The 17,125-nt window shown below is 41.2% G+C and overlaps 1 protein-coding gene across 2 annotated transcripts in view; it reads right to left on the reverse strand.

Annotated features, from left to right (window-relative positions):
• Positions 1 to 17,125, reverse strand: part of frmpd1a (FERM and PDZ domain containing 1a) — a 49,233-nt gene that overhangs the window by 17,847 nt on the left and 14,261 nt on the right. For both annotated transcript variants that reach the window (XM_085770036.1, XM_085770045.1), the window contains exons 3-6: positions 9,718 to 9,840; positions 7,173 to 7,336; positions 1,910 to 2,012; positions 1,743 to 1,788 (exon numbers count right to left, since the gene is read on the reverse strand). In XM_085770036.1, the coding sequence (XP_085626162.1) occupies positions 1,743 to 1,788; positions 1,910 to 2,012; positions 7,173 to 7,336; positions 9,718 to 9,836 (432 nt within the window). In that variant the 5' untranslated portion in view covers positions 9,837 to 9,840. The remainder of the gene's footprint in view (positions 1 to 1,742; positions 1,789 to 1,909; positions 2,013 to 7,172; positions 7,337 to 9,717; positions 9,841 to 17,125) is intronic.

The raw sequence follows: 17,125 nt of genomic DNA on the forward strand, positions 1-17,125 counted from the left end.
CCGCTGATGAGAATCACTGAGGAGAGGCCATTTAATTACTGATCCAGCTCACCTTAGTGCAAACACATACTTCAACTTTACTGATACAGACTAAGACAGTGGTTCCCAACCTTTTTTGGCTTGTGACCCCATTTTGACATCACACATTTCTGGCGACCCCACATCCGTCAATCAAGATGTGCCAGCTCAGATATTTTTACATGCTGCATTTTATTTGAACTCTATTTGAATTCAAGAAAGTGAAAGTATAGAATACAATTGTTTAAGATTGTGTGTGGTGTTTTTAGTCATAATTTTAAAATAATAATAATTAGTTAAAGGGACAACGAGGAGTTTTGGAGGTTTTCACACTACATTTATGAGCCTCCGCGCGCACCGTAAAATTCTTTGACCGGCGCAAGACGGACTCATGTTTTCATTCATCAATAATCAAAGTCAGAGGTTCAAAGAGGTTCACATACCGTCGTAGTTCTGACCATAAACGGCGATTCAGCTGCGTTATTCTCATGACTCGCCACGAAAGGAAATGCTGGTCGGCTCGACCAGCATTTCCACCACCACTAATAATAACAAAATAACGATAGAGACAGAACGATATATCGAAAATGGGCCCATTAACAAGTGTGGGTAGCGGAGATTCATCCACATTAACGTGAGACTTTTTTATAACTGAATAGAAACTCCTCGTTGTCCCTTTAAAAAAATATCAGTAGTTTATCAGTAATTTATTTTAATCAATTACTAGACATTTCAGGCGACCCCTGTTGAATTTCAGACGACCCCATGTGGGGTCCCGACCCCAAGGTTGAAAAACACTGGACTAAGGTGAACAACTGTTACACTGTAAACTAAGGATGTCACAATTATAGATTTTCTTGGCATGAGTTAATTTCACAACACTATGTACATGTGTAAAATCAAATATAGTCTAAATAATTACAATGCTAATTATTTGCACAAAATATTTTAAGTATCTATTAATAAAGGACCAATTATATTCCTCAGGGGATGTGTTTGAATTATCAAGTCATTAATTGTCATCTCTATACCAAATGTTTAAGTTTATTTTAATCATTTTTTTTTATTACAAGTGACACGCAAACCTTTAAATTCCTACTGATTCAATGTTACATTAGGTAAATGGACCAGTGTCTGTGCATTTACCTTTACTTTGGCGCACATCTGTCGAGATGGTTCCGACATAATCTTTTTTGGAAAGTGACGGTATTTAGAATTTAGGATATATTTAGGAATCTTTGCGATAAATTAATTGTGGCGTTTAATACCGCGATTAATAAACAGGTAATCGATCCCTACTGTACACGCACACACCCCATCATGACAGAATGTGTCCAGATGAGGAGCAATAAAGTGTGTGTGTGTGTGGGTGGGGGGGGGTTACCTGGGTGTAACACTGTCACTGTTAGCAGTGATGCAGTGGTGAAACCATGGTGACAGGATCATTGTTATCACTGACACTTGACCCTGTGGCCCACTGACATGTTGATTAATGGCTTTTACTGACAGCAGCATTTTAGATGGTATGTACAGTGTGCACTAATGTGTAGATGTACTGTACAAGCTGATGTGTTTTTTTCCTATAATCTAATGTAAATAGGAAACATGGAAGACATTAAGATCAGCTTAAGTACTGCTGGCAGAGCACCAGCCATTATCCTGTTAAGTGTCCATCAGTGTAACGCTGTGTGTAAATGTGTTTGTGTCGTACACAGCGGACTCACCAGCATTGTCCTGAGGACCGTCATTGTCAGCGTATCTTGACACTCCCTGAAACAAAACAAAAAGGGAGACGTGATTCGCATAACCTTACGTTAAGAATCATTCTGTGGCCCATGATTGTGCACGTGTGTGTGTGTGTGTGTTTGTGAATGCAGCTGTCGGAGTAGACCTGATTATTTCAGCAGCTTGCTCCGGGGTCAGGTCATCAACAGCAACGTTATTGATCTTCACAAGCTGGTCGCCGGGGACGAGCCGGCCATCTGCAGGACCACCTGCGCACACAAAATGTCCTTGTGTGGTCACGCCTGAGGGTGTACGACTGGCCTGCATTCATGCTGATGACAGGCAGTGGCTTGTATTCCACTGATCCCCTTTCATCTCACACACACATGCATAATTTTTAACACAGCTCTCAAACACAATCACTGTTAAATATTCCCATAAAAAACGACTGTACACATATCTCTGCCTCATTCATTTAGAGACCCAGACTCCCTCAGCTCTTTCCAATCTTTGACATCTGCATCAATCTAATCTGCTGTGTAAGCAGAATAACCACAACCATTTAGATAACTCTCAAATTATCATAATTTTTTTTTAGTTTTTAACACACACAGGATATCAGTGTGGGAGTTGAAGAGCAGCTGCAATCTGCTCTTTATATTTACTCAATGCTTGCTGCCACTGCTGATGGTGCAGATAAAACTGTACTGAGAGGGTAGTAGTCATTGAATTAGGTGCTGAATGATGAGTCTGCTCTGTTTCAGCTCAGCACAGGTGTGACTAAAAAATACAGTGGCTACTGGCTACAAACACAGTTATAGAAGAGAGAAGTTACTGCTGGGAGTTTCACAATAACAGAAGCTTTTCAATTTTAGTGCTTTATTTATTCCAATAGGCCAAATGTATATATATATATATATATAGATTTGTTTTTATCTATACAAAACAAAATACCTCCCTTTTTATATTAAAAATTCAGATTTTATTACATGGATTATATTGGTTTCTTTACCATTAATATTCTGTGAGAATATTAAAAGTGCATTGTGTCATGTAGTCAGGTAATGATGTGTGTGTGCACATGGTTTTTACCACATTGATGCTGAATGACTAACCAACTGTAATTCTAGTTTACATCAGATTACACAGGTATGTTTACTGCAATGGTAAATACTGTGTAAAGAAAGGAGACACTTCCTTCCCACACTTTCACTTTGTTTACCATTATCATCAAATCACCATCAGCAAATGTTTTTATCCACAACATCAAGTAACCACTCACTGCACTGTTATTTAATCATGAAACAAGTTATTACTTGTTGTTTCAACCCAAACGATCAGATAGCACAGGTGACAGAGGGAGCTGATACCTCTCAAAAAGCTTTTAAATAATGGATTCATATTTCACTGTCAAGATGCTGCAGCACGTGTCAGAGACACTGAGGCAAAATTGAGCCAAGGCTCAGTCGGGCCACTGGAGACAGTGAAACCATGTATGTGTGCGTGCAAGCTTGTGTGTGTGTGTGTGTGTGAGGGAGAGTGAGACAGACACAAGCAGATGGTGACAGAGCAGACTTCAGCCAGACAGGAGAGAGCGAGGTAATCTGCCCCGCGGACCTCAGGGGGATTCAGGTCCTCGTCTCTGCAGCTCAGCTACAAACTGCACTCCAGAGTACAAACACGGGCAGATTACGATATTCAGAATGTAGGAGTAATTATGTATACTTATTATAGGACTGCCTTACCAAATAATCATATACTACCTGTCTATCAAGAAAAATATAGGCAATAAGAATCAGTTTTTCTGTAAATAAGAAATAAATTAACACAAACTGTCTGTTTTTTGTTGTTGTTGTTGTTGTTGTTTTTTAAATCCCACCTCATCTTTTAGGTATTGTGTTTTTGGCACATGAACAGGCAGATCAACAGCATTGACTGATGCCACAAAACTGAGGGATTTTTAATTCTAACTTTTGATCCATCCATTGTTTTAGATCAATACATGGTAAGATTTAAAAGTTGATGAAATAATCAGTCGTTCATTGTCATTGCATAGCCTACATACAGCCACATCTCAGTTGGCCCTCTCAAAAAGAAAGCAGCAAGACAGAAGAAAAAAAAAATCCAAAGGAAAGATAAAATGCCAATAAAACAGTAAATAGAGGATCTAAAGTGCATTGGTGAATAAAGGCAGCAGCAGTAATTAGTGCTTTTAGTAGGTTCTGTATCCATGGTGATCAACTGTATCTGTATCTTCAGCTCTTGACTGAATAAAAAATATGATTCAACTTTATCAAAACACAGAAAAGAAAAATATCCTTAAGTGGACATATTACCATTCAAAGCAATTGCCATGAAGAATATTCAGCATCCATTGTTATACACAAGTACTCTACACTGATACAATGACATGGGGTTTATTTTTGAACTTCATGGATAAAACAGCTGTTTTCCTGCTTTAAAACAGAAGCTACACAGGAAGTTGAACTGTGCAGCCACTGTACAACCATGAGAGGAAGAAGAACTGATTTATGGTAAATGTTGTAACATTAGCTGCTGGCAAAACATCAGCAAAGCCAGAACACGTTTATGTGATTTCAAAGGGTGGTACTATAGGAATATATAAAACTAGTACCACCCTTTTTTCTTTTTTATATACGTATATAAAATAAAAAACTGAGACAGAAGCAGAGACAGCTACTGTATTTGGTTCACTATGCAGGGCATCGCCTCTTCACTTAGAGAGCTGTAAGCGCATCATAGTTAGGATAACTGTAAGTGATGATAGAGTTACTGGCTGTAAGACTGAAGCTCTGATTTAGATGTGACAACACTAACAACAGCAAGAAGAGCTTCTTTCAGGCCTTTATCCTGTTCAGCATAGACAGCTGTGTTATTGAGAATCATGAGTGGGATGCAGAGTTGCGTAAAACCTCGTATTTAGTGTATATGAGATGGAGATGCTGTGGTCTGAGCTGCAGCTGACACACCTTGTAAAGCCCCTGTAGATCCTGTACCTAAGTCAGAGCATTTGTTCACTGTGTCTTGTGCTTGTGGCACACACCTCCAGCTGTATGCGTCTCCAGCCATGTTTACAGAGACCCTGATCACACCCCTGATTCCAAACATAACCATGTATTGCCTAACAGAAAACACATTAGATATTTGATTGGGAGAGGCTGTGGTGTAATGCCTGGGAGGAAGTGCTGCTTGAAAATCTCAATCAAGGGCTAAAAAGTCCCTCTTCCTCCAAAAGCTCTTTCTTTGCTTTTTCCTCCTCATTATCCTGAAGATACTTTACACACACATGCACACACATCAAAGCCACAGTGCGTTTCCTCTGCTAATGTGATTTTGTGTGCATGTATCATGTATCAGCCTCTGTTGGAGGTTCCACTTTTTACAGTTTGTTTTGTACACTGGCCAGAGGCCTGCAGTGGTCTGGCACGGTTCCACCGCTCCGTTTGCTGAGGAGGCTTCTTCTATGCAACATTAGAGCCCCGCGCTACAGACAACAGGGAGAAGGAGATGAAAAAAGGTTCTGTTCCTGGAAGAAGAGAATATACTTAACAGGATGGTGTTTCTGTCTGCCTCAGTGAATGCCAGTGTTGTACAGTAAAGCTATCTTGGAGCGTACATTTTTAAATACATGTTACTGGTCAAGTGCATGAATATAACTGCATTTGGGTGGGTTGTTTCTTTAAAAAGAGATCCTCATTTTCTGCCTCGACTCAGCTGAGGATAGAATTCACGAGACTCCTATGTCCTTACAAGGTGCCCAGAGGTGTGACACAAGGTGCTGGAGGTTTGCTGAGCTCCTCACCAGGTTGTCACCATGTTACATTAAAGCAACATTGCAGAGTTTCAGCTCAGTGCTTCCACCATCTGGTTGAGAAGCGCTATCGTCTGGGGGAGGGGGTGTAAAAACGAGACTTCTCAGCCAGCGCATCCAGTGTTTCCCATTAATAAACGACAGTGTTTCCCACATGTTTGCAAGGAGACTGTGTGGCGGGTGGTTGGATCGTCCGGCTCAGGCTGCAGTGGCAGCACCATTCATCCTATTAACCATTTTTCTACCATTGCAATGAGTCTGGAAACATTATTTTAAGGCCGATAAACTCCGCAATGTTGCTTTAAGGCGAGACACACACAAGTTTATCACTAACATTGAGACAATTATTTTTTGTATCACAAGTTTTGTCAAAATTTATGTTTAAATATTTAAAATGAGGCAATAGCTAATTGAATATGCACTAATTTGCATACAGTTCCAGAACATAAATCTGAACAATAGAGGGTATGCACATGACGTCACGCTACTCGGAAGTCGCTGTGGAATATCCACTGAGTGGCAAAAAGACGAGTGGCAGAGCCGCCAAAGTTTTAAAACGACGCAGCAACAAAGCGATTTTCTCTCTCTTTTCACACTCTTTAAATGAGAAAATACTGTCACCAGCCCTGAGAGATCTAATATTGCTACAGTATGTTTTTTGGAATAAAATGTTAGGATATGTACAGGATATATCAACAAACCCCTCTGTAAAAACCTTCAGAATATAGAAAGGAATACAACTAAGGTAAGTGCCATTGAAGTGGAGATTTCTGGCTCAGAGTATGAGGAAAAACGGCCATTAAAGATTTGTATTGTAGAATTCCATAGAGTGTTATTGTCAATTGTACTTTTACAATTTTACAGTTTTTGGAGCCCACATCATTGTGCAGGAGAGAGAGAGCTTTACAATGATACCTGACATCACATGGGACAACAGGCACAGCACAGAATGCCACCGTAGCTGCTAATTTTTGGTGAATGTAGGAGAAATGTACAGATGAAAAAAGACAAAATAAAGTAAAATAAACACCTTGATGTGTATTTTCTACCATTTTTTTCCTCTAGTCTGAAAGAATACATGTTAAGGAAGTAAAATAGTCCAAAATCTACTCTCCGTCCAATTGGCTGGACAGCATAATTGCAGCTCTGCTGGGTGCTCAGGTGAAGAGCGGCAGCTGTGCCTGTTGGCCAGACGGTACTGACAAGGCAGACCTAAACACTGACGACCCTGGCAATGGAAACTGGCTCTTGGCACTTAGAATAAGATCTCTGTGGGAGAGGGAGTCAGAGCTGGTGGAGAGACACCAAGCAGACATTGCTTAGCTGAAGGTGCAGTGTCAGCTGTGAGACCAGACCCCCTGATACTGAGTAATACTGTGTTTCTTCTAGCTGTGAGCTGTGAAAGGTGAGTGCTGCATTTAGTTTAGGGACGAGAACATTGAATAGCTGTGTAAACACAGCAAAGTTTATACAGTCATCACCTCAAACACAAAGCAGACGGTTGGGTTATGGAGGAACAGAACTGTCAAAGATTCTCAAAACAATTTCTTTCTTTTTAATGTTCATTTTCATTTCCACTCATTTGATGGTGTCATACCTGTGGTGACTTCTTGTACCAGGATGGGGGGTTGGGAGGAGAGAGTGAGGCCATGGGAGTTAAGCGCCTCGTCTCTTTGAATCTGAACGTTAAAGCGGAAGGGATAATTCCTCTGATCGGAGATGCTGGACTCCGCTGTCTTCCCGTCCACTGCAACCCGGTCCCTGAAGAGGAGCAGTGGGACAAAAATAAAAAGAAAGTGTCGGTCAAAACTGGTGCACGGCTGGACTGTGTTACAGGCTATTTGCATTCTGCCTACTTCAGCCCTTTAGTTTGCTTCTTTCTTCCTCCTCCTAGAGACCGAAACAGGCCGTGTGTGTTCAGAGAGACAACTGTCTTCCTCGACTTCGTATCCACCACAATACAGGTAAAAGACCGAGCCAATGAAATCACAACAGAAACCACAACACACAAATTCACATTTAGACAAGATGACAGATGTTACAAATGCAAAGACAAAATGCTTAAGGTCCAGTGTGTAATAATTGTCAAGGTTTATTGGCAAAATCTGAATATACTACCCATGAATATATATATATATAAGTGTCTAACCCTAACCCTAACCCTAACCCTATATAAAATAAAATTTGTTTGGTTTTCGGAACCTCATAATTATACTTTTATATAGCAAGGGTCTTGCTTTAGAGAGTGTCGCCATCTTGCGCCGCCATGCTTGTACGGCAGCCCGAACGGAAAATCCAGCCAACCAGAGAGCACGTTTCAAGAGTTTCACATTCATAAATAGACCAATGAAGAAGAAGGAGGAAGGAAAGAAGAAGGAGGAAACAGCAGACATATGGTAAAATGGTTTAGATTTTCACCTCATCGCTCCATGCTCCTGAAATACTCCCAGTTGTCCCAGTCGTGGTAAACAAGTTTTTTTGTCCTCGGAGGCCACCGTCAGGAGGGGAGGGGTGAGTGCGAGCGACTGAGTGAGCGCTGCAAACTAGAATCTGAATGCTGGATGTCACGGTTTTACCCTCATTTTACACACTGGACCTTTAAGTGGCTAAATGTATACTGAAGGTGTTTTGTGTACATGTCCACGTGAGCAAAAAAAAAGGGAATTCTTGCGAATGAGTATGATGTAGCTCCAGAGTTTGCCATCTGCTAAAATCCTGACTTTATAACTGTGTCATCTGACAAAGTACTGTATCTCCTCAAACAGTGACCGGGGCCTTTATTTACTCAACTGCCCAGGGCACCTTATGGGAGGCAGGCTTTAATTGGAAGAGGGCTTTATTTCTAATCCCCTGTGTTTTATAAGTATATATGCCCATATTTTAATATAAAACCTCCTTCTTATTTTGTTTTCCTTCCAATTGCTCTGTTAATTTTTACAAATTAGTATACAATAACAAGCTCACTGTTCCGCAGCTCATCTTCATCTTCCTCTTGGGCAGCTTGGCATCTGTTCTCCTCACTGCTCTGTTGGAGCTGGGTCACCCCCAGTTTCCATATGCTCTGTATCTGCTTCGTAATGTACTCCCATTCAAGTCAGTCAGAGCATTTCCACAGCGTGCCCTGCCGGCTGTTTGGTCCATCACAGCTCAGGCAGTACCATAGCGACTGTCCCAGGCAGTGGATTTTTTGTTTCCCCGGGCCTGTTTTTGGGGGCTGGCTTTTATTTGTTGGTGTAAAGCAACGCCCCCGGCTGTCATAAGGCACCCCAGTCCTTATTTGAATGCCAGTTTATAATTGAGGAAATAACGGTACCCATTCACATAACCTGAACAACAATGGTGGCGCTGTGATTTCAGCTACTCTACTATCACTTGGAGAGAAAGATTTATCATCTGTTGTCCAGTCAGTATATGTCTTTGTGAGGAGGGGAAGCCTCCACACACTCATGGAGAAACACTCCAACACTCAAAAGGTACAATAGATACAATTAGGGATGTCTGATACTGGAAACTTGCCAATATCCGATATGCCGAGGACCTTAACTTCCGATTCCCGATAATAGCCTAACCGATACTGATATCCAGGCCTTTTTCCCCAAAAACTAATTTTAAGCATATCTCCTGTCAGGAATTAACACATTACTGTATGCCTACTTTTATTGTGATGCCCCATTGGATGCATTCCACAAATTAACATTGTTAATTTGTTAACATTAACATTGTTAATTTGTTAATAGACGCATACACACAGACAGAAACACAGACACACACACTTCGAGAAAAACACACACAGACGGAAAGAAAGAAAGTCAGACCGACGATCCGCCGCTACTTATTTCACAGCGGAATCCAAGCATTACGTTATTGGATTTTCATTATCGGCAGAAAAAACGATAACGATATGGACAGATATTACATTTTTATCCTTACTGTAGATCATCGGTCGGCCAATATCATGGGACATCACTAGATACAATAGACAGTAGCAAAACGTTGCCCTGATGGAAACAGTTCATTCAAATGTCTTGGGTGGTTGCTAATGTGGACACCATCTTTTCAGACAGGTTCCCATTCCAAATACAGGTAGGACGGATAAAATAGAGAATCCATCATCACAAATTTCAGTAAGAAAAGAAGTTCACCTGCTCAGAGAGTGAGACCTGCTGCCTAAGTCTCGGGACCGTCTCAGCCATCGTCCCACCACCTGCTCCACCCGGCTGGTCCTGCGGGATGGGGAGCGGCTTCTGTCCTGCGCCTCCATTTACCTGCCATGGAAGAAAAGGTCAGAGGAGTCTTACTGCCAGTTAAATGAGAGGTTAACTGCCTCCATGCCAGTAATAAATGTCATGTAATGGTGTAATGAAAAGGCCAACAGGAGAGTAAGAGAAAAGAGAGAGAGAAAGAGTAAACTCCAACGCCATAAGACATCCTCTGGCTCCTCTCTTTTAACTGTCCCTCAGAGCAGAACCAAAACATTTGGTGATGCTGCTTTCAGCCACTTTGCCCCAAAGCTGTGGAACAGCCTGCCGGAGGATCTGAGAGGAGTTACAAACATTGACACTTTCAAACGTAGGCTAAAAACCCATCTTTTTAATCTGGCTTTTATGCTATAGTCTCACAGTGTTTTTATTCTATTTTACAGTTTTATACTCTTTCTTATTGTTATCTTTCTCCTATTTTTATCCTGCATTTTATTCTATTTTGTTTTATAAAATTGTATTGTTGTTTGAAGTTGTTATTTTCTCTTGTTGTTTTTAATCTTCGTGCATTAGTCTCCTTGCTTTTCTTGTTTTACCTCCTATTTGTTCAGTCAAAATGTAAAGCACTTTGAACGGCATCTATTTGCTTTGAAAGGTGCTATATAAATAAAATTTGATTGATTGATTGATTGATTTATGATCAAAATACAACTTTCAATTTTAAGAACATACAAACTAAACTACAATGCTCACGGTAGATCACACACATTCAAGTACACACCCATTAGTCCAGGAAATTAGACTTCTGTTTGACTTGGGCCGAGGCCAACAATGATGTCACTAGTGGCTTCATGCAGCCTAATATGTGCTCAGCCAGAGTTATGAGGCAATTACTAGCATTTTACATTCATATCCAAATAAGAAATCAATATCAATAGTCTCTATTGACCAATAATGATGGTGTCTCCTTCAAATGGATCCCTGTTTTGTTTGCTCTGGGGCAGGTGTTTCTTATAAATGACTGTTGACAGGCCGGGGTGGCCTGGTAAGATGGATGTAATGGACTTGTGTTGCCTCTGGTGTCTGTGTGGTTTAGTCAGGCTAATGGCCATGGGCCTACAGACGTGAGTTAATGGGTCCTTGTGGAACCTTACAATATTTCAGATCATGTCATGCTGGTGCACAGACACATGGGGCCTCCAGACTTGAGCAAATGTTACCCTTGATGCCTTCCTGGATTTTTTTTTACTACTTGATGTTATTATCTTTAAGAATGATGTCAGAGATGGAGGACTAGTCCACTGCATTCAAAAGAACAGCCAAATCCAACATGAAACAAATAGAAGTCTTAGACACAGCCCAGAGAGGTGTACAAATGGAGGTTATTACTGAACCAGTGTTATTGTTATTTTTGTTTTTTTGTTTTTCTTAAAGCAGATATCATCGGCACGGCCGTTTCGGCTAATGCTGTGTTCAAGGCAGGCTTTTGAAACCGTAAGTTACAGCTTCAAGTCACAACTACGACTTGGTAGCGTTCCAGGTAACCCGTAGCTCGTGTTTTTACCGTCCTGTTGTCTGTGAAAGTTCCCTATAACGGCCACTCGTAACTTCCGACCCGTGAACTCGTACCAGATCGAACTGGTATGACTTCACAGGAAGGAAAAACACAAAGTACGAGTTTCCTTGAACGCACCATGAGTTAGCAGCCCCCGCCCTTGTCAGGCATCAATTGGTCCTCGTGCTACGTCACCACATTCACGCGCATCCCTTGGCTGCACACACAGCCCTTCATGCCGTTCTCTCCCCTCATTGGATAACACTTGTATCCCACAAGGAAAATTTTCTCCTCGGGTTACAGCAGAGCAGAGTGACGGAGAGACTCGTGTTTAGGCTGAAATACTTCATGTAAGTGATTGCTGACGGAAAATAGGACTATTTAGGACTTATATTAACAAAAACATTCCACTGATATCTGCTTTAAAGGGATAGCTCAACATTTTGGCAAATTCACCCATTGCCATAATCCCTATAGTCATAGCAGTAGGTTTATTACCTTTAATTGTCGGTGCAAGCTATTTTTCAATTGGCGGGGCAGAGATACAAGCTGCTCAGCTAAAGGCTAATGGTATTTCTTGGTTTCTCTCATCAAACTCATCAAATACACAATCCAACAACTATGAGATAATAACGGATAATTATGTAACATTACGACACACGAAGCAAATACTCAGAACTACTTGCGCTTTTGAGGTCCCTCTGCCGAGCAGCCGTGTCGGGAATGCAGATCCGGCTTGAAAACAACTCTGTCTCGTAACGTTCCGTTATTATCTCTAAATGTTGAAATATCCCTTTACAGTAAGATCTGAACCAGGGTTGCCATGGTAAGGACTGAGGATGAGGATGAGCCACCACCAGCACCCTTTGTCATAGAATGATACACATGGTTAAGGTTGTGAAACGGTCAGTGATACAACTCTGAAACTCACAGCAGCTTCCTGTTCTGTTTATTACCTAATACATATGAGAACTCTATTACAGTTTTTCACAACTGCTAAAACTCATTACTGAAACCTTCCATGTTTTTTTTTTACAAACTGTGAAGACAATACTTTTTTGGGTCCTCACTATGTAGCAAGAACGCATACACAGACACACACACAGAGTCAGACAAAGACTTGGTCATTAGCTGATAGCTGATACCCCTTTCACATCATCAAAGGGTGAATCCACTAGACTGTGACTGGGAAATAGATACTCTGACAATGAGGCTCCATGTAGAATCGCCTTACTATGAATGATAGAGTGAATGAGCAAGTGAACAAATTAATGAGTGAATGAATGACTCATTTATTTAAAACAAAAAAGGATAAATCCCACATAGGAAAAAGATCAACAGGTTCATAAAGAAGGAATTTGTAGTTTGACAAATTTCTGAATGAAAAGATGAATGAATGGATGAAGGATGGAAGATATGAATGTATGTTGCTGGAGGGAGTTTTGTAAAGCTATATCCATGCACACATACTGTACTGTATATGGAGTGATGATGGATTGATGGGAGTGAATGAGTGATCTCAGCAGGTCTGCTCTGTGTCTCAGTGAGCAGCTGCAGGAAGGAATCTCCCCCAGAAGGACGCTGGCTGCTGATGATGGACATTACCACCATCCATTAGAGGAAACAAGAGGGTGGGAGGAGAGAGAATGGGAGAGGAGAGAAGAGGAGAGGAGTTGAGTTGAGAGGAGAGGAGAGGAGAGGAGAGGAGAGGATGAGTGGAGAGGAGAGGAGAGGAGAGGAGAGGAGAGGAGAGGAGAGGAGAGGAGAGGAGAGGAGAGGAGAGGAGGATTAGGTTAAGTGTCTGTGTAAAAAAAAAAAAAAGCAATATGTCCAGTCCAGTGCATCTTCAGGCACAGTGTGATGTAACAAGCACAGGACAGTGAATGAGGAGAGCGGAGAAAACAGACAAGTGTGATAGCAGGTGAGAAAGGGGAGAGCTTGGTGATGAAAGTGGTGAGTGACACAGCCAGACAGCAAAGTCTCCTGGGGGATCTTGAGTCATAAGCACATTATCCATCCATCTGTCTGTGAATACCCCTCTCTCTCTTTCTATTTCTCTCTCTCTCTGTTCTTCCTTTCTGATCCTCACTTCTAGCTCGTCCATATCTCACTCTTCCTGTTTGCCTTTTCTCACACTACTCCACGTCTCAGGTTACGGAGACACAATGCCGTGTATTCTGGTTTGTTCGGGTCAAAATTATCCAACTAGAGCTCACCAGCACGGTGACCTCACATGTGAAACAAAATATATACACAAATACAAAGAGCCGTAACCGCCCCAAAGCTCTGGAATCTTGGATTTTCCAGAGGAGTTACTTCCTTCTAAAAGTGGATAATCTGGGATGGATTACAGCCAGATGTCTGCATTTCAAATGTCAAACACTGGGACAAAGCCTTCATACACAGCCAATCCCCTCCTAATCCTGTAAACGTGTTTTCCTTCCTAAGTGGCTTTGATTGACTATACTGATGAAGCGCAAGCCAAGAGGTCTGGTCAAATCCACTCTGATACACCAGACCTGAGACAGCACAGCAATCCCAACAGTGTTGCACCGTAACAGTCGAGACTAAATAATCAAAATCAGCAATAAAATTGTGGGCCAGGAACAACAACAACAACAAGAGTCAAGAAGAAAATGCACTCAGATTGCAACAGACATCACACAAGGCTACGCTGTGCCTGTCTGCTGTGTAAACGTGTGTAAATGTGCGTTCATGTTGCCATTGTTATGTGATGTGCTGTTGAAATTGTTGTTATCGTGTTGTGTGTCCACACCTGCGCAGACACTCTCTGAATAAAGTTACTATTTGATTTGAGTGTTCATGTTAATACAAGTCAGGAAATACTGCCAGACATTTCTTTTTTCTAAGATGTAATATTGGAGGAAGTGGGGAGCATCATACATTACTTCCCTCTCAGAGAAATTGCATTTCTCAGTCTAACACCTCAGTAAATATTGTCAGTGTGTATCCTAAGCTGACTCCTGCAATCATCACTTCTGCTTTCTCATCATGGGAAGATTGAATTTTCAGCACTTCTTTGATTTCCCTCGTCTCGTTGTCCATACTGTATGACATTCATACAGTTATTTGAAAATATTTGGAAAGGGAAGCTTGTGATTGTTTCCTATGACACCCAGTAGTTCACTGCAGTCACCAGACATTAGACACTCTCAGTTTGTTTAGTGTTGATCACAATGGCTCCATCAAAAGTCCTTAGCATTTTTTTTGTTGCTTTTATTCTTGTAGTATAGTTGCTTCTTTTGAAATGCTTCTTTTGTATCTAGTTTTATAATTAGATTTAAAGAGGAACTCTGCAGGATTATCAGCTTAACTATGCTACATTTTTTTTAAACAGCTTTGGAATAATGTAATGGTTTAAAGGAATAGTTCACCAAAAAATGAAATCAGTCATTGGTGACTCACCCTCATGCTGATAAATACTCCGGAGTAGTTTTTTATTCCTCAAAGTGCATCTGGAGACCCGGGAGGGGGGTTCGTAGTCCAACAAAATCCTTATATGAGAGTCAATAGGGCCCGACACAAAAACGTCCATAAAACTACATAAAAAACATTTAATATTCCTCCATACTGCTCTTTAACTGCAATCCAAGTGTCCTGAAGGGATATAGTCCAGAGTTTACTTGAAAATTTAGGACATTTTTACAGCCTAAACAGTCCTGTATTGAATTTGCCTGGGGCGCGCTCTCGCGTTCACACGGACATGACCGCCCTTGCCTCATGGACGTTGTTTTGGGTAAACTCTGGACTGTATCCCTTCAGGACACTTGGATTGCCGCGGCCGAGCGGTGTGGAGGGATATTTCAAGGTTTTTGTGTAGTTTTATGGACCTGTTTGTGTCGGGCATGAGGCACGCGTGCGTCGCGTGAATGCAAGAGCCCAGGCAAATCCAATCCAGGACTGTTTAGGCTGTAAAAATGTCCTAAATGTCCTAAATTACGTTGTTTTGAGTAAACTCGAAACAACATCGCATCCACCCCTCCCGGGTGGATGCACTTTGAGGAACAAAAAACTACTATTATTACTACTAGTATTCATCAGCATGAGGGTGAGGTGAATTTCATTTTTTGGTGAACTATTCCTTTAACATGTAACTTGTTACAAGGGAGAATAGAGGCTCTTAGCCTTCCACCTAGTGTCTCTTGGCTGAAAACCAACCTTGTATCAGAGCCTTTGACCCGGTGTCCCAGCTCTCGTCTCTGCGCATTGCGACACAAATGCGCCACGGAACCCGTAATCTCAGGTAAGACTACACAAATATACATGTCGTAACATCGTACATCATATATAACGTAATGGCTATATTGATTGATTTCTTGCCAGCTTTGTTGTAAATAAACGCACATGCCCAGGAGGAGGGTTAGCAAAACAGCAGAAAAGCAACCAGACTTATAGTTCCCCTTTAAGACTGCTGTCATTCTTTGTGGACAGAAAAGTAAGAATTTCATTGTACAGGGAAACACATTTCCTACTGTGCACACGATAATAAACGCTTAGAATTGAATTGAATTGAACTGAAACAAAAAAGTAGGTAGTTTGTGAGCATTATTAGTCAGCAATTGTAAATGGACCTTAAATGTGATAAACAGTGCCGGTCGGACAGCTTAGAAAAGTTAGGAAAATCATAATATGAACTGCACAGAACAGGATACAAGCACAGAGCACTAATCACACAATCCTGTGGCGTATCCACTTTGTGTTCATCACCCTGTGAGGAAAATTGCTAATTAAACAGAGATTCATCTCGTCAAACAGAAATTTAATCATCGCCGCGACACAGCCACAACGTGTGCTGCCAGGTACTTGCTCTACTACTGACCTGGATATTGTCGCTGGCAGAGTTACAGCACAAAACCAACCTGGCAACCTCACAGAGAGAACAGGTGTAAGAAAGTTCCAGTCTGCTGAATCATCTTTCTTACTTTGGCATGTTATCCATTCAGTCTGCCCGCAAGAGTAACAATTTTTTCTTTCCCCAACTAATCCTTGGATTGTATCTAGATAATCTTCTGTTGTCTCATCTCATTGTTGTGCTGCTACCCCACTGTTTGCCATGCAATCCTTTGCTTGTGTCACTCTCCCTCTCTTTCTATTAGATTACTCTTTCTGTGAGAGGAATCGGGTTTCTCATATTTGTTTGTTTCTCTGTGCTTCCATTACAAGAGTTACACATCACCATTTTCCCATTTTCCTATCATCTTATTTTGAGTCTTATCTCAACAACATGAGCCATATTTTATTCTATATTAAAAGGCTGATCTTTGTATCTATTATTCTAAAATATATTTAATCCTTGAATGACCTGACCAGACCAAACATATCTATCCCTGCTGCTCCCAAACTGTGTTCATTGGGTGTGTTACTGTGTCCACACCCACACAGCCGGGCTGCTTTGGCCTGATCAAGTCAAATATCTGTCATAAACTACATTTTGATTAAGCTTATTATATTTTAACTACATCTAAAAGTAATTACAGCCTGGTTACGCACCCTGCTGCTTACACTCCTTCTCTGTTTTTCCTCAATTTATAAGACTCATTTCTCTTTATCCGACTTTTTCTAACTTATTGAATTGTCAGGTATCAGAGTGTGCAGGCTTCAGTTCAGTTGGCACTCTTCTCCTGAAACTGCTGCAGAACCTTGAAGTCATCTGCCAGAAATGTTGGGTTTTTTCCTTTTAATGCTGAGACTGGGGCTGGGCAGGGTAACAAAAGCTGCAGAGAAACACACACACACACACTGGCTGCAGCAGAATGTATAGATTAATCCCTACAG

Source organism: Trachurus japonicus, chromosome 1, assembly GCF_045865225.1.
Source record: "Trachurus japonicus isolate A0001 chromosome 1, Traja_1.0".
Lineage (NCBI taxonomy): Eukaryota > Metazoa > Chordata > Actinopteri > Carangiformes > Carangidae > Trachurus > Trachurus japonicus.